The sequence below is a fragment of the Dendropsophus ebraccatus genome, chromosome 11 (genome assembly GCF_027789765.1).
Source record: "Dendropsophus ebraccatus isolate aDenEbr1 chromosome 11, aDenEbr1.pat, whole genome shotgun sequence".
Lineage (NCBI taxonomy): Eukaryota > Metazoa > Chordata > Amphibia > Anura > Hylidae > Dendropsophus > Dendropsophus ebraccatus.
Window position 1 is genome coordinate 70256786 of NC_091464.1, and position 26348 is coordinate 70283133.

At 42.4% G+C, this 26348-nt stretch overlaps 1 protein-coding gene across 1 annotated transcript in view; it reads right to left on the reverse strand.

The window, feature by feature from the left end:
* LIPI (lipase I) overlaps window positions 1-21483 on the reverse strand; it is a 40698-nt gene extending 19215 nt beyond the window's left edge. The window contains exons 1-2 of the mRNA XM_069945644.1: window positions 21303-21483; window positions 6599-6978 (exon numbers count right to left, since the gene is read on the reverse strand). Coding sequence (XP_069801745.1) covers window positions 6599-6978; window positions 21303-21369 — 447 coding nt within the window. The 5' untranslated portion in view covers window positions 21370-21483. The remainder of the gene's footprint in view (window positions 1-6598; window positions 6979-21302) is intronic.
* Between the last annotated feature and the right edge of the window lie 4865 nt (window positions 21484-26348).

Sequence of the window (26348 nt, forward strand, 5' to 3'; positions counted from 1 at the left end):
GCGTAACACCGCTTTGCCCAACCCTTTGTCTAAGAGGGTTAGACAAAGCGGCATTCTGTCGTGAAACTGTGGTTACCTGACTCCTTCTTCCCCTTATCCTCACATGCTCAATAAAGCCGGATGATTCAACACCCAGTTGGTGAGTGCTATCTTTTCTTCTCCGTATTTTGCATTGTTTGAACACTGTTGTTCAAGATTGAGCACCACTAGGGCTTGCACGACTGATGGTCTGACGGAACATTTACCGTGAGTGGGAACTGGAGCTGTGCCATCAACTTTTTCCTATTTGTTGTTGGACTTCTCATTTAAATGTCCATTCCCCAGTTTTTGCCCACAGGCCCCCCAATGCCCTATACTCCCAGAACATGTGTATGAGGTCAGACGTTTCCTCTAGGGCAGGTAGCAGATTCTCTATAACTCATTTTCCACAAAAATGTTGTCACTCTATACCACCTACGTAGGAGAAATAGCTGAAATAGCGTCTCTGTGCCATGTTTAGTGATAACGCATGGATGGATGAAAGCACCTCTGTCCACTTCTCTCTATAGGCTCCACATCCGCCTCCCATTTTAATCTGACTGCCTCCATGGGGTCACCCAGATGAGCATCCAGTAGTTTCGATATACCATAGAGAACCTCCCCCCCCCCCCCCCCCCCCCCCCCCTCAGAGTCCTCCGACTGCAAGACACAATCCATTAGACCCGAAGACTAAATGGTAAGGTCCAGCTTGTGCTTGAACAGCATGTCTGACTTTGAATTCTATAGTCATTTAAGGAGTTAAACCAATATTTCCCATGGCTGGAATGATTCATATAGTTTGCCCGACAGGCTCACACATTTAAAGAGTCCAGCTCATATATAATGTATATAAAAAGTGAGTTTGCAAATGCCTTACATTACTTATTGTTATTATGTACTGATCTTTATTACGGTACATCCACACGTGGCACATTGGCTTTAATTAAACTAATTAAATGTTCACATGCCGGGAAAAAGACTGCACAACATCCAGGCAGAAATCTGTGGGGATATTATAGATGTTCTCTATTGACTTGACAATGTTGGAAACTTCACATACAGAAATGCAGCAAAACTTGCAACTGCAGATATTTAAAACCCATTAAAAATTTGCAATGTTCAAATCCCATTGAAGTCAGTGAAAGCAAAATTCCAGGTGAAAATTCTTGCTGAATTGGAGGCAGAATATGCCCCAAATTCACCATAGATTCTATCTGAAATTCCTTATTGTGTACATACGCTAAGGGCCTTCAATAACTGATCATTCAGCAATCAATTATCTCTTCTGTCGTCTCCATACACCGGAACGTTTGGCACGGCTGAGTGATCCTGTGTTCTCTATGGGGAGGGGTAAGCTGCAGCCAGAGCATTCTGTCTGCGGTTTCTCTCTCCCAGAACAAGAGTAGTGATTATGCATAAAGCCGGACCCCTATCTCTAATATTATAATCTGTCAGTGGTTGGAGAGACCCATACACCCTATACTGATGGCCGAACCTTTAGGTACAAACAACTACCGTTGTTTGGCATTTAAAAACAATGGCAGCTGTCTTGAGTGTCAAACAAACAGTGTTGAAATCAATGCAGAACAGCAGCAAATAATTTGCATCAATTATTTCCATGCCCGTAGTGAACGGATGTTGTTCAATACATTGTGTGAACAACGGCCGTTATTTCCATTGACTTCAATGCGACTAATTTTTTTATGACAAGAACGGCTGTTTTAATTGCAAACAACGGTCGTTATTGTCATAAAAAAATATGTTGTGTGAACATAGCCTTAGGGTGCCTTCACACCTACCGTATTACAGCAGAAAATTCGCTGCGGATCCGCAGCAGATTTAACTAAATGAATGAACACAGCATCAAATCCGCACTTACAAATCTGCTGCGGATCCGCAGCAGATTTGACAGTGCGTATTTAATGCTGTGTTCATTCATTTAGTTAAATCTGCTGCGGATCTGCTGCGGATCCGCAGCGGATTTTCTGCTGCGATACGGTAGGTGTGAAGGCACCCTTATAGTGAATTCACAAGGCGCAGATTTGTTGCAGAGATCTCTGTAGCAGGGAAGTTTATTTCCATAATCTGAACAGGGTTGTATTAGCAGCAAGCACATGGTTTTCTCCAAGCCCTGTTCATATGAATTTGCAACAAATCTGCTGGGTGTGAATATACCCTCATGCTAGCATTTTTGCATCATATTACGGCCACGTTCACATGGTGTATAAGGCCAGCTGTTCTATGGACACTGCAGCAGAGGATCCTATCAGCACATAACGCAGATCCATAATGCGATTCTCACACCATATAGCACTGATGGAGCACACACAGTGACGCAGCTATGCATTTCAATCATAACCTTTAACATACAAGCTGACTCATCTGGTTTTTATTTAGTGATCCAGCATTACACGTCTCACAACCCAGAGAACCTGCTGGTGACTCACGGTGAATTCCTCCATAGTGACTGGTAGGAAAGCACCCCGCTAATGACTTATATTCTACATGGAAAGCGATTATTGTTTATTTGTCATACGTCTGCAACATTGTGTGGGTTGTGAGAAAGAGAAAGGGAGGGACAGAGAAGGAAGGCGAGAGAATGACAAGAATAACTAACTCCTTGAATTTCCTAATTTTATTGGTATCAACATTTCAAAAGGGACATTGAGAAGGCATCAATATGTGACTAATGGGGGTTGGATCACGGGGCCCCCCATCAATCAGCAGTTAAAGGGGCAGAACAGTGCCCCTTTAAAAAGAGTACCTTGTCAAAAGTTATTGATAACAGCGATGTGAACAGTAGATCTAGCCGGTGAGAGAGCAGCATTGCTATCCATTCCCCGGTTGTATCTACATTATGGCTAAATCCATCAATGGTGTAATGGTGTGTTTACACAAACAGATTTATCTGACAGATTTGTTAAGCCAAAGCTAGGAATGGATTTGAAAAGAGAATAAATCTCAGTCTTTCCTTTATAATGTGTTCTCTGTTTATAGTCTGTTCCTGACTTTGGCTTCAAAAATCTGTCAGATAAATCTATCTGTGTAAACGCACTATTAACTATACTTAAAGCAATTATAGCCATGCTGGCAAGGTATCAGAATACCTTGTCAGAATTAGCAGGAAGTGGATGGTGCTGCTGCCATGTTGTCTCCCTGGCTATATCTCCTGATCACAGCAGCAAGACCCGCTGTGATCAATAACTTTTGACACGTCTGATGACATAACAAAAGTTTGTGATCCAACAGCACCATGAAACAAGGTCTGGAGAGTGGCAGTGGAGCATAAGGCATGCACGCTGGAGTGTTATTCTGGGATCAGACCAAGTACCAAAGTAAGAAGGAGCCCAACAGTATCCAAGTTCAGTCTGAGATCTTCAATTTATTGCAAATTCATGAGCAGGCAAGCGACATTTCAACCTCAGAGGGTATGCTTGTTAAAGACCCTCTGAGGTCGAAACGTTGCTTGTCTGCTCATGGATTTGCAATAAACTGAAGATCTCAGACTGAACTTGGATGCTGTGGCTCCTTCTTGCTCTAAGTCTGATGACATGTCAAAAGTTTTAAAGATTATCTTGGCACTGCAGCATCATTGATGGTTTACCCCAAGATTAGTTCATTGATGCAATTTATTGGAATCCTTTTTCCAATAAGAAATCCTCATGTAATACTGAATTACTGTATATAACTTGTTATACGAATGCTGATTTTCAGTATATCTTGGTATTTATCCCATTTGATTCTATAATAAAAGTAAAGATTTAGCTGACTGCTTAATGCAATGTAACAGTCATCAGAGATCTTGCATCTTGTCTGTAATCCCTGCTTTGTAAGCTCCTAAATATCATCATCGCCTTCTCATAAGAGGAAGATGGCAGATTCAGCTGTCCATGTAAACACATGAAGCAATTATGCCAAGACGCGTAAAGCTGCACAGCCTATAGATTATACTGTGAGTGATGCAAAATGTAGGTCAAAAGTGAAGGCTGTCTCTTATCGAAAACATATACAGGGAACATGATTGATGTGAGACACCGAGATACACATGAGATAGACGGCAGGTAAACATGGCAATGTCATCAGGAGCAGCCAACCGTATATATATATATATATATATATATATATATATATATATATATATATATATATATATTATGTCTGATGGACTCCTGACTTTCCTCAGATGGCAGAAGTTAGGGGAAAGAAGGTAACATGTGCAGATCACATACGTACATAGGCAGAAAGTTGTGTGAGGTATGGACTTACCGACATAGTGTGCAATGATTGATAGTAGACAATGCTTGGCTGCTTCTAATGAAATTGGCAGTTTTAAGCAACGTTCCCCTGATGGAAACTCTATTATTGCTCCGTCCAAAATCGAGCCGTAATGATGCTGTGCCCATGGTACTCTCATTTAAAAAAGTTGTCTCCTATCTAGAAGATAACTAGTGGACCAGTGGGTCCGACTGCTGGGACACCTATCAATCTCAGGAAGAAATAGTGGCCTGGATTAACTGGAGCATGTGTGTGGCCAGCACTCCACTTAGGGCCCTATTGCACCGGACGATTATTGTTTGCATAATCGTTAACGATTAACGATTTCAAACGACCGCTATTGCGAAAGACCTGAAAACGTTCACTCATTTCCATGGAACGATAATCGTTACTTATGATCGTAATTGCGATCGTTTTTCTTCGCTATTTATTCGCTATTGCATTCGTATCTATTGCGAACGACCGAACGATGTCTTATTCAATGCGAACGATTTGCGAATGAGCAACGATAAAAATAGGTCCAGGTCTTATAAAGCGATCAACGATTTCTCGTTCAGTCGTTAATCGTTAACTGCATGTCAACCGAACGATTATCGTTTAGATTCGAACAATTTAACGATAATCTGAACGATAATCGTCCGGTGGAATAGGGCCCTTAGGCTCGGTTCACACTACAATTTTGCAATCCGTTTTTTTTCATCTTGTTTTTTTTTTGCAACGGATGAAAAAAAAAAAAGGATGCATTTGTGTATATTCGTTTTGATCCTTTTTCGATTGACTTCCATTATAAAAAAAAGGGATTAAAAAAGGATCCCTTTTTTTTAACCAGACACAAAAATGAGGTAGACTACGTGTACGTGTTTTATGGAATAGCAAATGTTTTTCTTGAAGCAGCAAAGCCAAAAGTTTACAGAATTCCTGAAGCTAAAAATATCTGTCTGATGTAAGATTTCACAGTGGGATGACAACATAGTGTGAGTAGACAGACCAAAACTCATCAAGTAGTAACACAAGGAAACCCTGTTGTGAACAATTCACCAAATACTCCTGGCCTCTTGCATAACATGAGAGTTGGAGAAATGATATGGAGTCACGTTCCTGTCAGCCAAAAACAAGAAGGTGCAGGTCTGGTGGAAACAACATTGATCACAGAGGACTGGGGAAAACATCATATATCAGATCACGGCCGATACGACGGATGGCATGCTGGTTTTAGAGATAGAAGTGCTAGAGAAAATGGTGGAAATGGTGGGCTTAAAGTGATTCTGTCAGCTGCAATTCATGTTAATAACTGCTGACACTCTTAGGGAATGTTCACACTGAGAAAAATTGGCGGAATTCCGCGGCAGAGCTCTCCGCCGCAGAATCCCGCCTGCCTTAGTGTTCCACAGCATCTCTGTCATGTCAATTCTTTGTGCGGAGAGTGTCGGGAACGAAGACACGCAAGCCCTCCCATAGAGAGTCTGTGGAACACTGAGGCAGGCGAGTTTCCGCCAATTTTACTCAGTGTGAACACACCTTTAGATAGCTGTTAGGGCAAGGAGACACATGGTACCTTTCATATAGCTGTCTGTACCCTAAGACCCTAAGACCCTTGTGCCTTAACAATGCCCAAATTGTCCATAACACAACCCTCCAACCAACCAGAATACTGTACCATACAGTTGAGCGAATCTTAAGCAGGTTCGGGTTCATCCAAACCTGAGCGTGCAGCATTTGATTACTGGTGGCTGCAGAACTTGGATGCCGCCCTAGGGAGTCCTGGAAAACATGAATAGAGCCAAAGACCATAGGCTCTATCCATGGTTTATAGGGCTCCCTAGGGTTGCATCCAATTTCTACAGCCACCAGTAATCAAATGCTGCATGCTTATGTGTGAATGAATCTGAAACTGCAAATTCTCTGCCGCTGAATCCTGCCAGCCTCCGTGTCAGACTGGCAGTCTATGGGAGGCTCGCGTGCCTCCTCTCTCTGCTCAGAAGAATTGACATGGAGAGAGTAGGCATGCGAGCCTCCCATAGACTGCCAGTATAACATGGAGGCTGGCAGGTTTCTGTGGCGGAGAATTCTGTCAGTTTTACTCTGTGTGAACTGCCCCTTACTATGATATCCTGTACTTCTATGACATGTTTGGAGACATATACCTAGGGGTACTGGATCTATACAAATCTGGAGAAATGGTTAGCTCACTATAATTACTATATAGAAAGTTATTGCCCAAATTTCTCCTTTCAAATGCTATATTACTAAAGATACATATGGCTGATCACAAGATCTGGTCCCCACTGTAACACCGTTCTCTTACCAGCATTTTATCGATGTGGTCCTTTAATATGTCGGCCACTTTCCTGCATTTCCCGGCAGCATTGTGATAGATTAGAGTTGTGGCCCCTCGGTTCCAATCCACCACGATTACATTGAAATCTCCGATGGAGAGCAGTTTCTGTACGATTTCATCCAACCACACAGGAGGAGACCCGGTAGGCCTGTACCCATGGGTGATAAAGATGGTCTTTCTGGAAGCATCCCAATACTTCTCGAAAGCCGTAGTATTCTCCTTGTTAAGATCCCCTGCACAGTTTATATTGTTTCTGGTGTAGATTAACAATTTTATGTGAAGATCAGTCCCGGCAATGGCGTGATGTAAATCGAGGTCTGTGAATTCATGGCATGTTTCTTCAGAATCTGAAAAACATTAAGATGGAGAGGGGTTAAATCATTGTCAATTGTTTAACAATTAATTGTTCAGTGCGATTCCAAATCGTTCCTTCTTTTGCTGGGATCAGATGGAGTAAACGAGCACAGTAACAATCGTTGTATCAATCATAACTAACGACTATCATTCTGCGTAACATGGTGAACGATTTCAGGTTAACGATTAACAATCTTCTTAGGGTCCTTTTACACACACTGATCTGGCAGATTTGTGAAGCCAAAGCCAAGAAAGAATTTAAAAAGAGGAGAAATCTCAGTCTTTGCATTATGACCTGTTCTCTTGTTAAGGGTCTGTTCCTGGCTTTGGCTTCAATAATTTGTCAGTCATCTGTGTGTGTAAAAGGACCCTAACTACAGGTCCTATAAGACAAAGCGATTTTTAACGATAAACAAGTGCAAAAGAGCTACCTAAAACCGTTCACCATATTACACAGAACCATAAGACAAAGATTGTGTATACTTGTCAACTAGGTGATGGTATTATGAAGGTGTTTCTATTAGAGATGAGCGAACCTTGAGCATGCTCGAGTCGATCCGAACCCGAACTTTCGGCATTTGATTAGCGGTCGTTGGCTGTATCCATGTTTTCCAGACAACCTTATAGCTTTATCCAAATTCAGCAGCCGCCACTAATCAAATACCGAACGTTCGGGTTCGGATCGACTCAAACCCGAACCCGGTTCGCTCATCTCTAGTGTCTATTTAATATGGTAACAATGAGATTTTGAGGAATGTGTTTTTTATTGATTGCATGATGTGTGGACCAATCCCACGCTACAGAGGGGATATAAAGCTAAGCACTGTGTGACTTTGTATTTATGCTTGATAAAGGTGGTTGCATCCATCGAAACGTTGGAACGATCCATTGCTGGAAGATTACCTGTGACCCTTTCTTCTACGCTGTGGCTTGGTGGACTGTTGTGATATTACACAGAGCGATAGTCGTACAATCATTACTACAATTGGTACTACCATTGTTTACTCCATCTGATCCCAGCAAATGAGGGAACGATATGGAAGTACACTGAACGATTAATGAATTATCGTTAAAATGTCAATGCTATAACAATAAATTGCACAATAACCGTCCTGTGTAATAGGGCCCTTACTGTTAGATCTCATGCTAGAGTCCCTGCTAGAGAAAGCATGCTTTACAGTGGTGCATTATGGGGGATGTAGTACTGACACAAGGTGAGGAGGTAAGTGCTCCTCTTTCCGGCAGAGGGCTACTTGACATTCGTTATTGCAGTACTTCCCAGGCTTTTGCCTTTCCAGCCTGTAAAGCTACAACACCCATCCTGCCCTGACAGCCAATGTAATCAAAAATGTTCACCAATATTCTTAAGCATGAGAAAGTCTATGGGCTAGGTTCACTGTATGTAAAAATGACAGCCTTCCTTCACCACAATAGCCGTTATTGTGCAAAGAACACCCAGATTTAAAAAATAACTGTCCTTATTTGCGCAACGGCCATAATTATGAGGAACGGACGTCATTTTTACATAGTATGAACCTAGCCTATAACTGGAATCTAGTAGTGTTCATAAACACGCCGGTCTTCTTATAACCATGAGCAAAAGCTGTTTAGTCTGATCAGACACCAGGGCCTAGAATTCACTGGTGTCAAACTCAGGCCCCCCTGGCCTGGATTCAATCGGAACCCTGACAAGCCCTTTGTTCCAGCACTGTATGACTTCCTATATTCTCCTGACAACACCTGGGGGGAGATTTATCAAACATGGCAACGTTAAGCTGGCTTAGTTGCCCCTAGCAACCAATCAGATTCCACATTTTTATTTTCGAAAGAGTCTGTGAGGAATGAAAGGTGGAATCTGATTGGTTGCTAGGGGCAACTGAGACAGTTTCACTTTACAGCATGTTTGATAAATCTCCCCCCTGAAAAGGAGAAAAGATTATATCCTGTCTATCCATCCTGTTCCCTATTACACAGACTGCCCCGAGTGGTATAGGGTAACAGAGTAGTATACATTTCATACTATGCATTATCTATCCCTGTTACAATCTGTGGAGATGCCACCTTATCCAATGGTTAGTATTTCCAGGAAGACACAGAGGAAAGGACAGGTTTTCCTTAAAGGGGTTATCCAGCGCTACAAAAACATGGCCACTTTTCCCCCTACTGTTGTCTCCAGTTCAGGTGCAGTTTGCAATTAAGCTCCATTTACTTCAATGGAACGGAGTTTCAAAACCCCACCAAAACTGGAGACAACAGTAGGGGGAAAGCGGCCATGTTTTTGTAGTGCTAGATAACCCCTTCAAGGAAATAAACTCTGCGAGGTTATAGAAGTCATTCTGAGGCCACTCTCACACACCGTATGGTATGTTTGATCCGCTTAGATCAGGCTGTTACAGTGCACACCCAATGCTGACGATAAAGGAACGCTTCAAACATGATATTAAAAAGCCAATAAACTTCCATCGGCTCGTGTACAAAATGAGTCGTCAGTGAAAAATGTACCAAATGCATCTTAATCAGAGTCTCGTGTTTTAGGCAACCTGCATGTCGTTCTGACACATCCAACACATGTATATATAGAAACATCGGCAACACACTCGAGAACATGAGTCTTGTGAAATGCGGAATGTGAGAAGGCACGGTAGCAATTGTTCACAGCTGAGGGTTTGCTACAGTGTACAAGTCTTGATAATCATATGTGGTCTAAATAGCACACACTTTAGGCTCACAGCACCGACACATTGTAACACAATGCAGCTTTGAGAAAGCACAAGGGCATTTTATGTAACTAAATACAAATATTTAAATAAATATAATATAACTGACAAACTCCTGACTGTCCTCTCAGGCAGTTAAAGGGGTATTCCAAGAAAAATTAACTTGTCCCCTAGCCACATGATAGGGGACAAGTAAGAGATCATGGGGGCTCGAAACTGGGAACCCCCGGCGATCTCCTTATCTGTGTTATGAATAGAACCACAGGTTTGGCACCCGCAGCTCTATTGATTCCTATGCAGGTACCAGAAAGAGCCAAGTAAGACGGAAACGCAGTATACTGAGCTCTCTCTGGTGGCCTTATAGGAATAAATAGAGCTGCCGGAAAGAGCCGAGGAAGCCGGAACAGTGCTAACTCAGCTCTCTCCAGCACCTGATTCTTGTGCTGTACCTCCAGCTCTATTCATAACACAGAAGCCAGGGCCCGAAACAGAGATCGGAGGTCGGACCCCTATTATCTCTTACTTGTCCTCTATCCTGTGGATAGGGGACAAGTTCATTATTTTTGGAATACCCTTTTAAAATTCAGCTTACTTTTCTCCCCCCATCATCATCTGTCAGGGAAGAGTCGGGAGGCTGTAATACACATTAGATAGTAGTCCGGTTTGACTATTTTCTAATGTGTATGGGACCTTATAAGGGGAAAAGGATGAGATATTAGGAAGTGCTAGTCTGAAGGATGAATGTATTTAGGTGTGTGTGGTCTGGGGTCTTATCTGTGTTTGCAAAACTACAATTCCTATTATGCCTGGACAGCTTTGGCTGCTGTAAAGGCGGCAGATGGCTGCCAATATAAGTACCCCAAGCATTTCACATATTCTGCAGTCATCAGTAGAAGCCATCATGGACACCTGGGTGAATACAGGAGAAAAGGAACAGAATGGTTATATAAGAGAAGATGTCACCTGTGCATCATTGGGTTTATAGAGGAGCTGCTGCCTCTCCCGACATGTCTCTCACAGTAAGTCCTTGTATTCCTCAAGGGATCACAATTCTGGAGGAATGTTATTACCTTGATATTTTACTCCTGCAGGAAATGTATGAATAAATCGACAGCTGTGTGTTACCAAAGAGATGTGTCACATAGAAATAAGAGGGTGGTAACACGCTTGTCGATTTAGTCACACATTTCCAAGGGGCATAAAAGCCCTATTTACATTAAACAAGTGTCGGAATAGAAAAGGATTGGACATGTTGAATTTAGAGGGATAAATCACATCCAGGGGAGTGTGGTGGTGTAGTTCTCCACCTCTCCATCCAGAATATATAAATACTCATCCAAGCCGAGTATCTGTGTGTATGAAGGGATCAGGAGAAAGAGCCAGACATTGCATGTGGGCTGGTGGGGTTGAGGTGCCATGGCTGCTCTTTAGTCTCTCTTATAGATAACAAAAATCACTTATATTGGAAGTCTAGTTCAGCTATGAGGACTCACTAAGGCATTTGTGTAAGTTCTTCTGCAAGAACATGTTAATAATATGCTGCAGTATCTTTGTGAAATACAAGAACAAAAACTAAGCAAAAGTTTTAAACTGAAGACAAGTCAAAATACTTTATAAATGGTGAGCCCCTCGTATAGGTTAGGGACCAGACCATGATGGTGGTACCATAGTAGGTCTTTAGTAACTTCTTTGTTACTACAGTAGATACCTGTGTCACCAGGGTTTTCTAAGGGTCTTATTCCACGGGCCGATGGGGGCCTGATTAGTAATGTAAACGTTTACTGGGCCTATTCCACGACCTGTTAATTGTTTAGCATAGGCTGCAGGGACATTGTTACCGATGTCCTTGCAGCCCTTGTTTAAAGACCATACATTACCTACACATGTTGCAGGGCTTCTTCTCTGCTCCTTCTTCCTCCTGGTCCTGTGCACAGCAGCAGCTTCAGTGCGACCTGTCTTAGCTGACAGACCGCTCAGCCAATCACTGGCCGTGGTGGTCCTGGCCAGTGATTGGCTGAGCAGTCCGTCAGCTAAGACAGGCCGCACCGAAGCTGCTGCTGTGCGCAGGACCGGGAGGAAGAAGGAGCACAGAAGAAGCCCTGCAACATGTGTAGGTAATTTATGGTGTTTGTGAGATGTTGGTCGTCTGCCATGCATCACTATTCCACCCAGCCATGTGCAGTGGGTGCCCGATGATTTTAGTTTTGAACCTAAATAAACAATCAGCCAGTGACACAATCATCGGATGATCATTGTCTCTATTCCACTGAGCGATAATCGGCCAAATTGGGCCTATTCGGCCAATTATAGCTCCATGGAATAGGCCCCTAACCCCTTTGTCTACACAATCTGTAAAGGCAAGTCCTTAAGAAAAACTGTAAAATAAAAAAGTACTGTAGAAATACAATCACCTACCAAACACACCTTGCCAGCATGGCTATAATTGCTTTTACGTTTACACAGCCAGATTTATCTGACAGATTTTTTAAGCCAAAGCCAGGAACAGACCATAAACGGGAAACGGTTCATAAAGGAAAGGCTGAGATTTCTCCTCTTTTGAAATCCATTCCTGGCTTTGGTTTCTAAAATCTGTCAGATAAATCTGCCTGTGTAAATGCACCATAAGTCATGATGATTTGTGCACCAATTCTGCAAAAGCCATTTATAGCAGAAAGTGGCCATGTGTTTGTAAGGCTGGATAAACCTTTAAGACTATAGCTAAATCCAGCCTTAAGCATTGACTGAGAAACCGCCTGCTATGTAGCAAAGCAGTGTATGTAATTTGTCCCCTTATGATGTTATCTCAGCGTTTACATTGTGCTGTGAATGACTCTGCTACATCTGCATGTGCACATTAGATAACCTTTATCTCTGCAACTTAGTAAATAGCTGAGGGATCAGCAGATCTATTATCCTGTACTGCCCAGACCATCTGGCATCAGCTCAGGTTGCTTTGCTGTGAGCACCACCTAAAAAGAGGGTCTGAGCACTCCTCTAGTGTCCATACATGCAAAAAAAAAGACTAAAAGGACTTTCTCTAATTGATTGATTTTCAGTTTTTTTTTTTTTTTTTTTTTTGGGGGGGGGGGGGAATAACACTAATACCAAAAATGTAGAGCGCCCATATGTACAGCTACACTAGGGGTAGAGTCAAAAACACATTCACTTTGCACTCTGCATGGATCACAACCCCCGATAGTCTGTATGTCCTATGCGCTGCAACCCAAATCTGAATGCTCGGGATGTGATTCCCCATGGCTTCAGAAGCTGGATGCTACCCAAGGGCTGTCAAGAGAACATGGTTAGGGTGGGATCACACTGCAGAATTCTTGAGGAATTTTAGAAGAAAGTTTTCTGCTTGAAAGTACTTGCCTAGTCAGCTCTGGCAGAATAGGAGCTGAATTTAAGAAGAATGCAATTGGAATGCAAGCAGAATTTAAGCCCCCATAGACTTCTATAGGATTCCTCTAGCAGAAAGCCCAAAGAATTGACATGTCAATTCTCTGGGCAGAAAGCAGATCAGCGGCAGAAAATCCTGCTCGGAAATTCTGCAGTGTGAACAACAGAGCAGAAATCCTATTGAACACAATGGGACATTGCTCTGTACATATTTCACGGGAGTAATTTCAAGCTGAAATAAGAGCAAATTCCTCTTCAATTCCTCGCCTAATTCCTCAGTGTGAACCTACCCTTAGGGCCCGTTCACACTGAGCAAGAATAGTGGAATTCCGCGGCGGAGCTCTCCGCCGCACTCAGTGTCCTGCTTTGAGTAAGTGAGAGGGTGCACACTCCTCCGCTGCCGCCGCTCTCCGCTCTGGGTAGTGACATGTCACTTAATTGAGCAGAGGGCAGCGGCAGCGGAGGAGCGTGCGCCCTCTCATTCACTCAAAGCATGACACTGAGCACGGCGGAATTCCACCGTTTTTGCTCAGTGTGAACGGGGCCTTACAGCCTATGGCCGCAGGGAATCAAATCCTGAACGTTGAGGTTCAGAGAAGGTTGCCAAGCTTGAACAGTTTGACAGGTCCGCTCAACACTAGTCGTGAAATATCCTTGTAGTGATGTACAGTGACCTCAGATCTTAGAAGAAGACCCTATTCTACCAATTTATTTTAACAGATCTCACAGTAAACAACACAATTCAGCACCAGAAAGGCCCCCTTTATCAGGTCAACATGTGTCCCAAAACGCGTTGTTTACTGTGCATTCTCTTGAGAGCTGCACTGGCATCAAGGTCCATTCTGTTACTATATGTCACTGTACATTGCTTCAAGGGTTAACGTGATACACCTAATTATGGCATTAAGGCCGACATGAGGCTATTGTGACTGTGGCGGGGGCAGTGTGGCTGTAGTGGGGCATTCATGCTATACGGGATAGTGTTGCAGTCAGGAGGATAATCTTTGGCTGGTATGGTAAGTATGTGGCATTAAAGATGCCAGGACAGCAAACTCTGCAGTGGTGTGTCATAGCTGGAAGAAGCAGCCATGCCGGTCTGGATCAGATACAAAAGACAGAGAAAGTGAACGACAGCAATCAGAGAAGACATCGCATGTGAGTCATGGGATTTAATGATTTGTTCTGCCATTATGTCCAATCAGTCCTGTATTTACTTGTCCAATATATGGTTATAATAACAGATCATGTTATGGCGGTATTATATATATACTTATATCTATGCAGGGGCTAAAACATGATTGTTATTAAAGAAAAGAGCGAAAAAATATAGAGGAGAAGGATAAGAGAAGAAGAAAAAAAAAAAGAAAGGAAGCAAGAGGAAGAAGGAAGAAAAGGAGAAAAGGAATGAATGGAAAAGGAGGGAAAAGAAAAAGAAAGGAGAAAAGGAATGAAGGGGATAGGGAAGGGAAGGAAAGGAAGAAGCAGAAAAGGAATGAAGGGGAAGAAGGGAAAGGAAGAAGGAGAAAGACTAGAGATGAGCTCAACTCGAGCATGTTCACATCCGATTGTTTAGCATTTGGCCATAGGCTGTATCCATGTTTCCTAGGACTCTCCAGGGTTGTATCCAACTTCTTTAGCCAACATTATAGGAGAAGTCCGGCAAAAATTTTTTATTAAAGTATTGCATTGCCCCCCCAAAAGTTATACAGATTACCAATATACACTTATTACGGGAAATGCACATAAAGTGCTTTTTTTTCCTGCAATTACTACTGCATCAAGGCTTCACTTCCTGGATAACATGGTGATGTCACTTCCTGGATAACATGGTGATGTCACTTCCTGGATAACATGGTGATGTCACTTCCTGGATAACATGGTGATGTCACGACCCGACTCCCAGAGCTGTGCGGGCTGTGGCTTCTGGAGAGGATGATGGCAGGGGGACACTGAGGGACACAGGGCACTGGAGGGACACTGAGCATCCCTCTGCCATCATCCTCTCCAGCAGCCACAGCCCACACAGCTCTGGGAGTTGGGTCGTGACATCACCATTTTATCCAGAAAGTGACATCACTACGTTATCCAGGAAGTGACATCACCATGTTATCCAGGAAGTGAAGCCTTGATGCAGTAGTAAGTGCAGGGAAATAAATCACTTTATAAGCATTTCCTGTAATTAGTGTATATTGGGGATTTGTATAACTTATGGGGGGGCAATACAATACTTTAATAAAAATTTTCGCCGGAATTCTCCTTTAATCAAATACTGCATGACTAGACTCAAGCATGGCTTATGGTAAATAAAAACAGGTCTAGGATTATCTATCTAAAGCATTCTAGGCTTTTTCTTATTTACCATAACCAATACTAAAACTTTTATGATATAATTCTCTCATTCTATAGGGAGATTTAGTAACAAAGTGTCCCATTCAGTATCCTACATAATGTACATTGACTTGATTTTATTTTTTACAATTTATTACCTCCCCTAGACTCGGCTAGACAATAGTTTTTTGGGATTTTTTTTTTTTGTTTCTTCCCCTTCCCAAGTAAGGCTATGTTCACACTACATATATGTCCGGCAGCATATTTTTCGCGGCCGGACATATACGTGTAAAACTCCGGTCGGAATTTACGCAAGTTGCGGCCGGCTACGTACGGTCCGCGAACTTACGCCCGTAAGCTATGTACGCTTCCCGAGCGGCGTACGTAGTGATCCGACAGCGGTATTTTACTGGGATATCTTCGGCTAGCCCCGGACATCCCACGGAACCTTTTGGATCGGCAAAACAAAGTAGAAAAAAGAAGACATCACCACTCCGTACGGGACCGCATGTTACGCTACGGGCGTAAGTTACAGTATTTCCGTCCCGAAACAATGGTCTGGTTCATTTTTTACGGCGCCGCATACGATCCGGGCGTAAGTTCTTACGTAGTGTGAACTGTGCAGCCGTAGATCGTATACTTTCCATTGTACGCAAACTACATAAATCTTGAGCCGCTTATTCAAGGAGCGAGCTACGGCCGAAAACTGACATAGTGTGAACATACTGTAGCCTCAAACTGATTCAGGCATCACAAAGATGTAATAGAACTAGGGATGGTCCGAACAGAGTTCGGTTTCGGGTTCGTACGAACCTAAACTCTCGGTAATGATTCCCGCTGTCTGCCCGCTCTGTGCAGCGGGCGGATCCAGCGGGAGGACCACCTGGAAAACTGGGATACAGCCATAGCCATAGGCTGTATCCCAGTTTTCCAGGCGGTCCTCCCGATGTATCCACCCGCTCCATCTGATGCCGAGCGTTCGGGTTCATACGAACCCGAACCTTGGAGGGTTCGGACCATCCCTAAATAGAACGGTAGAAGGGTAGAGAAAGAAAAAGAAAAAGCACAAAGAATGCTAGAATGGTAGAAAAAAAAGACAAAAATTACAAAGTTCATAAGAAATAAAAATACAGTGGAATAAAAAGTGAAAATTAAACTGTAGTGTGTTAATCATTAGGTAAACCCAGGACTAAACTTGTTCTGCAGCTATACTGGAGCCCCATGGCTGAACTGCTGCGGTCAGTACTGATAACGTCATTCCGGGATGTTACCATTCAATACAACACATTCCAGTACAAACACGGCTCATGATTACGCCCTGTCTAGATGTGGAAAGTACAAAGAGAAAAAAGTTATGTCAACAGATATTCAATGGAACGCCAATACCCCCCCCCCCCACACACACATACAACACACACACACACTCACACCTTACTATACACACCCTATTAGCTATTACATTTACTGTACATTACATTAAGACGTGTTTGGTAAATAGAACACTGAATGTCTCCTATTCCCACAGGGCAAAGATTCCCATGCATAAAGTTTCAAAGAATATAACTTAGGATAAGGTGCAAAGCAAAAGCAGGGATGGGGAAGCTTCGGCCCTCCAGCTGTTACAAGACTTTAATTCCCATCAGGCCCAGCCAAAGTTTAGCTCTCCGGGCCTGATGGGAATTGTTGTTATGTAACAGCTGGAGGGCCGAAGGTTCCTGATCCCTAGAATAAAGGAGAATCTGACTTCCTAAAGGACCAGAAGATATTCCAGTGGGGCAGACTGAGGAGAATAAGGAAGAACCACCGGCCTCCACCAAGTCAATAACAAGAACATGTGAGACACTATTCTCATAATGGTGACCACAGACAACGACCCAGGAATAACACAAGGACGTGTGACATGTTAATGTATGGACGACTTGTCTGAACAGAACAGGAGTACATAGTGATCGTGTGTGTAAAAAATACCACACTTCTTCCATCACACGTAGGATGGCCCCGCACAGTGGATTTGCTGCAGGTTAGTGAGGTGCATCTGAATCAGGTTAGGGGCCCCACATGTCCCAGCCTGACCACTATGACAGGAGGTGGTAGTGCATGTCATCAGACCCCTGGTCAGCCAGGGTCTGTTACAGGCAATGGATGGCAGCTGTGACATTTTGTTCCAATACATCGTCCATACAAATCTGCTGGAATAAGACTACACTGTGTGCACCTGGCCCCAGCATGGCACTCTGCAGTAAAACCATTACATCACTTGGCTCTGTGCACATCCATAGGTGAGAGGTGACGTTTGCCACTATATAGCCATACAATGACATGCCATGGTTATTGGCCACAATATTTGGGAAATAAAGTACAGCATGTGATATATTCTTGTCCACCATATAGAAGGGCACAATCTGCAGCACTTTCTTATACAGAGGGGGAGATTTATCAAACGTGGTGTAAAGAGAAACTGGCTCAGTTGCCCCTAGCAACCAATCAGATTCCACGTTTCATTTTCCAAAGAGCCTGTGAGGAAAGAAAGTTGGAATCTGATTGGTTGCCGATTGCATAGCAATGGACAGTGTAACACTGCCGGACGGCATTCGGCGTGTCCCTGCAGTCGATACCGCTAAACTGGCTGCAGGGACATTATCTGTTTACAATTAAATTGTGGGCACCATTGTTGTCCAGTGAAAATTATTTTCTTTCAGATCAGCTGGGGTCAGCAAGTTATATCCCAATAGAAAACCTCACCTGCTCTGGACAGTTCCTGTCTCAGCCAGAGATGGCAGCAGAGAGCATTGTGTCTGAATGAAAATAAAACAACACTTCCTGCAGGACATAAGCAGCTGATAAGTACAGGAAGATTTTTAAAGATTTTTAAATAGAAGTAAATTACAAATCTGTATAACTTTATGACACCAGCTGATCTGAGAGAAAAAGATTTTTGCTGGATAACCTCTTTAACCATTGACCTCAACGTAAAGTACGGCCGCCGGCTGTACTTTATATTTTGTGAACAGCGTCTGGAAATAATAGGCATATTCATTATTTTAACACCCATTCTAAAGAGCGGAGGTTAAAATAACGCCGTCGAACAAAGCGGGCAGCATTGCATTGAATTCAATGCAATGCCGCCCCTGCAGAAAAGAACGGACACTGATTTCATTACAATCAGTGTCCGTTCATTGCTTAAAAAGAACGTAGTATGACATTTAAGTGAAAAACGTCTGTTTTTTTATAGTGATAGACACCAATAACGTTCATGATCATCAAAGATGGACGTTGTTTATGTAAAAAAAGACGTGGGAACATAGTCATAGGCTAGGTTCACACTATGTAAAAATGACGGACGTCTTTCATAATAACGGGCATCATTGTGCAACTAAACGTTTGTTGTTTGAGCAATGATGGCCGTTATTATGAAAGATGGACGTGATTTTTACCTAGTGTAAACCTAGACTTACCGATAAATTGGTCTCTATGGCTACAGTCCCAATCTATCTCAACCATATTCTCACTACAAGGTGACCAGAGCCACGGTCACTGACTAACCAAGATAAATAATACTATCTCCCAGGAAGCTTTTTCCTGTAAAAAATCCACCCACAGCACATAATGATAAACCAAGTCGCACATGCTGCCTAGCAATGCAAATACTGTATAACACACAGGACATTAAAGTTCATAAGGACATGAGACGGCAGGTAGATGTACAGTATGGCGGGTGTACAGGCTGATCCCTTGCACTCACACACATACTATCTGCACAGTACTCTAGGATCACGCTTACATGGACTGAGATCCAGCTGTTTTGCCATTTACTATAAAATATTCTTCTTCTGATCAGAGCAGGATGTTTTCAAGGCCGTTTTGTTATTTTTAGCCAAGAACAGGAAAAAATATGAGAGTAGTTTTCCTTATGTTTCCTATGTTTTAAAGGGGGTTTCCGGCCGGAAATGTATGCATTATCCACTAATTATGTTATCTATGCCTGATGAAGGCAGGGTGCTCCTCAGATTCCTACATGCCAATAAAACTCTAGATTACTACTACAGTATAAGCTTATGTTCACACACAGTATTTTGGTCTTCATATTGCAACCAAAACCAGAAGTGGATTGAAAACACAGATAGGCTATGTTCACACACTGTTGAAATTCAGCAGATGGCCGTCATTTTATGACAAATAATTGGCATTATTTCATAACAACTGCCAATGTTTTAAAATACCACCAATTGTTTGCCATTATATGGCGGCCATCCACTAAATTTCAACAACGTGTGAACAGAGCCTTTCTGTGTTTTCAATCCACTCCTGGTTTTGGTTGCAATATGAGGACCAAAATTGTGTGTGTGTGTGTGTGTGTGTGTGTGTGTGTGTGTGAACATAGCCTAATAATGTGAATGTGGTGGGAACTGTTTGGATGCTTAAAAAATTCCATAGAATATATAGTATATCCAACATACATACAATTGTATACAGTCACATACATCTGCCTTAGGTTTTTTTTTCAGTTTCCAGTTTTTCTACGTATTTTATACATATAAAACAGCTATTTTACAGGTCAAAATATGGCCCAAGATACTATATGTGAACCTAGCCCAAGGCTTCATTGGCACGGTGTTGTGCACCAGGATAGTTACCTACATATAATCACAGGTGTCAAACTTGTAGCCCTCTGGCTGTTGCAAAACTACAGTTACCATCATGCCCCCAGGCATAATGGGCATTGTAGTTTTGCAACAGCTGCATTGACATTGACACCCCTGCATTGAATGAATCTATACATTCCCATTACCAGTCAGAGGCCAGTAGTGTGCACTTTCTCTTCTGTTCTGGTAGCATCCATTCGGACCTGACCCTTATCCATCACTAAGACCCTATGTGTGACCAATGGCGCTGAGGGGCATCCCTGGTAGGTATACATCAGAGAACTCTAAGATCTATACCTCCAGCGGTCCCCACTAATATAGTATAAAATCAACCTTGGGCTACCCAGCGACAGATTTAATTTTCTGCCATCACGTCCCGGTTGCAGCAACATGTGGGTCAAAATGTAACTACAATTATTATCATTAGCAGAGATGTAGCAGTGCACCATTGTATGTGGTTGTATAGACTCATCCAGCACTTGTGTTGGAATAAAACCAGTTTACATTTAACATGCATGAAAAAAATAAGATAAAATAAAAAAATTGTTACTCTGTGCTGCTGTGAGTGAACAGATTAAATAATAAACACCATTCGCTAACACTTATAGCTGCAATAAAACACCCCAGCGGAAACAGTGCATAATATGTGGATGCGGACAAAGGCTTATTCAGTGAATGGACCCCCTCAGAATAGCAATCTCACAATACAGGGTGGTGGATTTTTGACGCATATTTCGATGATGAAATCCGCAGGTTATAACAGGTCCCATTGTTCAGTACAATACATACCACAGAGAACAGTGGTAAATATCTGTTTCTGATGCATACTTAGAATATCTGAGGATACGGGATATGTCCTATGTCACAGGTATTCTAATCTGTATACACATCAGGTTGCCAGGCTATAGGGTACATTCATAGAATGGAATAGAATGGAGATATTCTGCATCCAAAACATGCTAAAATCTGCAGCTATAAAGAGATGTCATTTATATATATATATTTATTTATTTATTATGATGGATAAGTCTACATTGTATTGGGGGTACCAATAATGATACTTATACAGTAGTGTAGAATACAATTTTATAATAATATAGTATTGCAGTAAAAACTTTAAAAAATAGTTACAGTAACTCTAAACCTGAAATGAAAGTAAGTGCTACAAAGTAGAAACCCCACAAATAAAGCCTTTAAATAAATGAAGTGCTACAAAGTAAGAATTCTCACCAGGTTTCACAGGGTAGATGTGACAGCAGAGGAAGAAGCAGAGACCCAGGCACAACCTTGGCAGCATAGGTGCAGCTCCTGCTCCCAGAGTTCATGAAAGAAGTGATCCTGACAGCACAGGCAGCACAGGGAAGGGACAGTCCTGATCTCTGCACTCAGGGTGACAAGCAGGAAGTGCCGAGCCTTGAAGTGACAGCTTCTGAGGTGCAGGCTACCTGGACTCCTCCCCAGTAGGGATAGGCAGCTTCAAGACAGCTGATTGCATTGCACCTTCAATTAACCATGAACTGGCTGGAATCACACGGCTGCTGTGGAACCTGTATATCTGCTTCACAGCAAATTTTTTTCTGGGTGTTCATATGCTAATACCTCCAGGAAAAAAAAATTCCTGAGAGTGTTGTAGTAGCTAAGTGACAGCCAATATGGTCGCCCATACAGATGCTACCCAGCTTTTTCAGGACCCTGAATGGGCAGAGATACCATGCAAGGTCTATGTGAACATATTAGTTACCACCCAGCATAAGGGCCCTATTCCATGGAACAATTATCAGCCATATTTGGCCATTATGGCCGATAATCGTCTTGTGGAATAGAAGGCAACGATCAGCCGACATCGTTCATTTTGGCTGATCGTTGCAGTCGTTTGTGTTTCAAATTTGTTGAAAAACAAACGACTGTGATAGCAGCGATCTGCTGCCGTCGCTCTGTGGAATAGGAGCGCCACTATCCTCTATGGGCTGCCCGGACAATCTAGCGATCACCCAGGCAGCCCCCCCGCAGCTCCCCGCGGCCCCTCCCGGACTCACCCGCTCGCTGCTGCCGCGTATGATAGCAGTGGCAGTGAGCGGGGAACGAGGAGCCTGTGGAATAGGGCCTTAAGCTAAATGGCAATCAAACAAATACAATAGTTTGGCTGATGAACGCTTATGGTCTGAAGAAATTGTATATGGACGTGATTATATGCGACTTAAAGAGAATGTGTAGTCAGAAAAATATCTATTGTTTAAACTAAGTTTTAATGTTAAGCATTAGAGATGAGCGAGTAGTGAAATATTTGACTTTCAAGAATTCGAATCGAATAAGCACCGATATTCGACTATTCAAACGAGTATTCGATCCCATTATAGTCTATGGGAAAAAAAATTTGCACTTGGAAATCAAAATTCGACCACTTGGAGGTCACCAAGTCCCTCATAAAACCTCCCTAAACGATGCAAACACCTCCGGAATGACACTGGGACATTAGGGGGAGCATGCCTGGGTTAGGTGCTAACACCCCAAAATCGCAGTATAATGCCACTCTCTGCAGTTGCGAAGGAAAAATATTTGCGAACGCTTTACGGACATTTATGGCAATGTTCACACATTTCATTCGTATTTCTTGCTCAGTGTTACATACATGATTCCAATGATTTTGATTCAGAGATGACTTTTTCGCTTGATCTTAGCCCTGAAAAGGTCTTTTGGGTTCTATAGTAATCCTGCCTAACCAGAACGCTACTAAAACCTCTCTCTCCCTGCTCCAAGATCTTTCCCTGGCTAGGTTGAAAGCTCATCTGCGGTTGAGAGGCAGGAGCCCAGTATTTAAGATTCAAGGTCATGTGGTTCAGCTATCCAATGAGGGCAGACGCCGTTTTTGCGATGCGTGCGTACTCCCAGGGTCCCTCACGGCCTCCCTGCATGGTCATTGGATTAAAAAAAGCGCCAACTGCGATGGGAGGGCTTTCGAATGTTTCCCGCGTATTCGCCTCACTACTCGATTTAATTCGAATCTTTCGAATACTGCAATATTCAATCGAATACCTACTCGATCGAATCGTATTCGCTCATCTCTATTAAGCTTTTTTTTTTTTTTTAATTTTCTGTAGTTTTCCATTTTACTATTAACCTATTATATCATATTTTGTTCAATCGAGATGTGCACTGATTGTTAGAAGAAGAGGGGAGCAGTGCTGAGCTACGTGCTTGTACACACACAAAAACACAGAAAAATGCAACAGCTCACCGCAACAGCAAGATACAGACCCACCATAGATATGAAAATAATTAAAAGCCGCCCCCCCAACTGCCCAAAAAATTCCCACAAAAATAATGAGTCTCTTGGTTACTATTTGCAAACAGCGTAAACTGCCTCACCACGATAAGGTGGACTCATATCGAGGCAGACCCTACACTGTATGTACACTATGGCCTCACCATGGCGTTTAATACGCCTATGCTCTGGGCATGCAAGATCCATCTAATACCTGCAAAAATAATTGCACCACCTGGGTGAGACAGGTGGAGTGCACGACCAAATAGAGGCAGCCACTCCCCCAACTGGAACACAGAAAAAAAAAAGGAAAAAAATTGGTCAGCTCTCCTAGAACACTGTTCACACTAGGCAGGAGCACGTTGCCATGGCTGAAATTGCAAACACACAAAAACACAGAAAAATGCAACAGCTCACCGCAACAGCAAGATACAGACCCACCATAGATATGAAAATAATTTTTTTTTTAAGTAACAGGGACACTTTAAATATCACAATTACAGAAACCAACTTACACTGAAGTCACATAACTATTTCAGGAGGCATTTTAGCTTTGAGTCACATCTGATTCTGTTAAAAACCATGAAAAACGCGATTCAGACAATGTTTCTACATGTAAAGAAATGCATGTGGCCGAAACCAGGCTCCCATTTCTTCCCCAGAAGTCATGTGCTGTTACCAGGATTATTGGCCATACGCCTATTGGTTACTACATTAGGGTCTGGTATCTGCTGCCTAAGGGCCCTATTACACGAGACGATTATCATGCGAAAAATCGTTAAATTGCTCGAATTTAAACGATAATCGTTCTGTGTAATTGCAGGCAACGATCGAAAAATCATTCGTATGTCGTTGATCGTTGATATAGATCTGAACCTAAAATTATCATTAATCGTACACTAATCATTCGCTAATCGTTCGCTGTAATTCCAAATTCGTTCGCTTAAGTTCCGCATTTGTTCACTAATCGTTCGGTGTAATTGCACATTGTTCACTGTTTTTCTGGGATCAGAAGGAATAAACGATCATAGAAACGATCACAATAACGATCATAGTAAGGATCGTAACTAAAGACTATCGTTCTGTGTAATATGGTGAACGATTTCAGGTTAACGATAAACAATCTCGTTTGCGATCGTTTATCGTTCAAAATCGCTCAGTGTAATAGGACCCTAAGACTGATCAGATATCAATATGATGTTCAGAAACTAGAAAACCATGATCCTAATTGGTGAGTGAAGATGGGGCGTCTGCAGGTTTAGTGCCGGGGGCAGCAGCAGCTGGTAATACAGCCCTGGCTTCATGATGCCAGGTTGTGCAACTTGAATCATGTTGCATTTCCAGAAATGAAAGTAATTGAGGTCGGGACCCATAAATGGTCACAACCTCACATTTTCCCCCCAAAAAACATCCAGGTAGGACTCCTGTCATAAGTCACAACGTGACCGGTCATTTTTATTGGCTGCAAATCAGCAGCACAACAAGGAGATCTTTGATTTATTTAGCCTAAGGTCATGTTCACATGGTGTGAGACACCGGCCGTTCCGTTACCCGGCCAAGTCACGGAATGGCTGCTGTCAGAGAAGGATGCAGTACCAGCTGGATGATCTTCACTGCCACTGAATTCGGATGTGGGCATTATAGAGGGGAGGGGATTCCCTCCCACTAAGGCCGGCCGGCTGACCTCCAGTGCTTCAGCACGGCCTAATACCGCTGGATAGAACGGTGCCGTACATGGGAACCGGACCGTGGTTCGAAAAATGGACCGCGGGCTTCCCCATTCCCCATTATCGGTGTGTTAAATTCAAGAGGATGTACCTGGTGGTACATAATCTTTAAATGTTTTTGCAGAAATCAATAGTACAGGCGATTTTAAGAAACTTTGTAATAGGTTTATTAGCTAAAAAAATGAATTTTTATCATGTAAAAGCAGTTTGAAGCTCTCCCCCCTGTCTTCATTGTTTTCTATGAAGAGGGGAAGGGTGGAGGGAGATGAGGCACCAAAACAGGACAACAAAGAGTTAATTCAAGGGCTCCCTGCTGTGTAATCCTTTGTTCTCTGCTGCCAACTAATTTCCCTCCTCCCCCCTCCTCTCTCAATAGCTCCGACAGGATCCAACTGATGTAAAACAGTCGAGATTTCCTGATTCTGAGCATTGGATGACAGAAAGGAGAGGCGGGGGGGACCTGGGAAAAAGCTTTTTACATGCAGATAATGGCATATTTGCCTGATCAATGGCATAGCAATCATCAGTGTAGAAATCAAAGTACTTTATGTAAAAGTCCCCCAAAGGGACTTCAAATGTGTAAAAAAAAAAAGTTAAAAACGCTAACACACAACCCCAAAACCCCTCCCCCAATAAAAGTTGAAATCACCCCCCCCATTATATAAATAAAACATATAAAAATAAATAAACAAATAAACATATAATATACCATAGCGTGCGTAATTGTCCGATCTATTAAAATATAATAAGCGTCATTGCGAACGGTGAACGGACTAGACGAAAAGAGGGAAAAAAAAGCGCGGATTACCGATTTTATGTTACATTATATATATAAAAAAAAAATAAAAAGTGATCAAAATGTCCGATCTTCACAAATATGGTATTAATAAAAACTAGAGATCATGGCGGAAAAAATGACGCCCCATACAGCCCCGTAGGTGAAAAAATAAATATAACCGTTATAAGCGTCACAATAGGCCCATTTTATTAATAATTAATTGCCAAAAAAAAGGATTTCATTTAAAAAAAATATATAACATTAGAGAATCTGTGTAAACCTGCATGTGGTTGTGTTCGGGCTGACCTATAGAAAAACGGTATCATGTCGCTTTTACCATATAGTGCATTACGTAGACACAGGAACCCCCCAAACATTACCATATTGCATTCTTATTTACGATTTCACCTATTTATATCTTCATAAATAATATATTTGGAATTCCATCATACATGTTATGGTAAAATGAAAGACGCCATTACAAAGTACAACTATTCCTGTAAAAAACA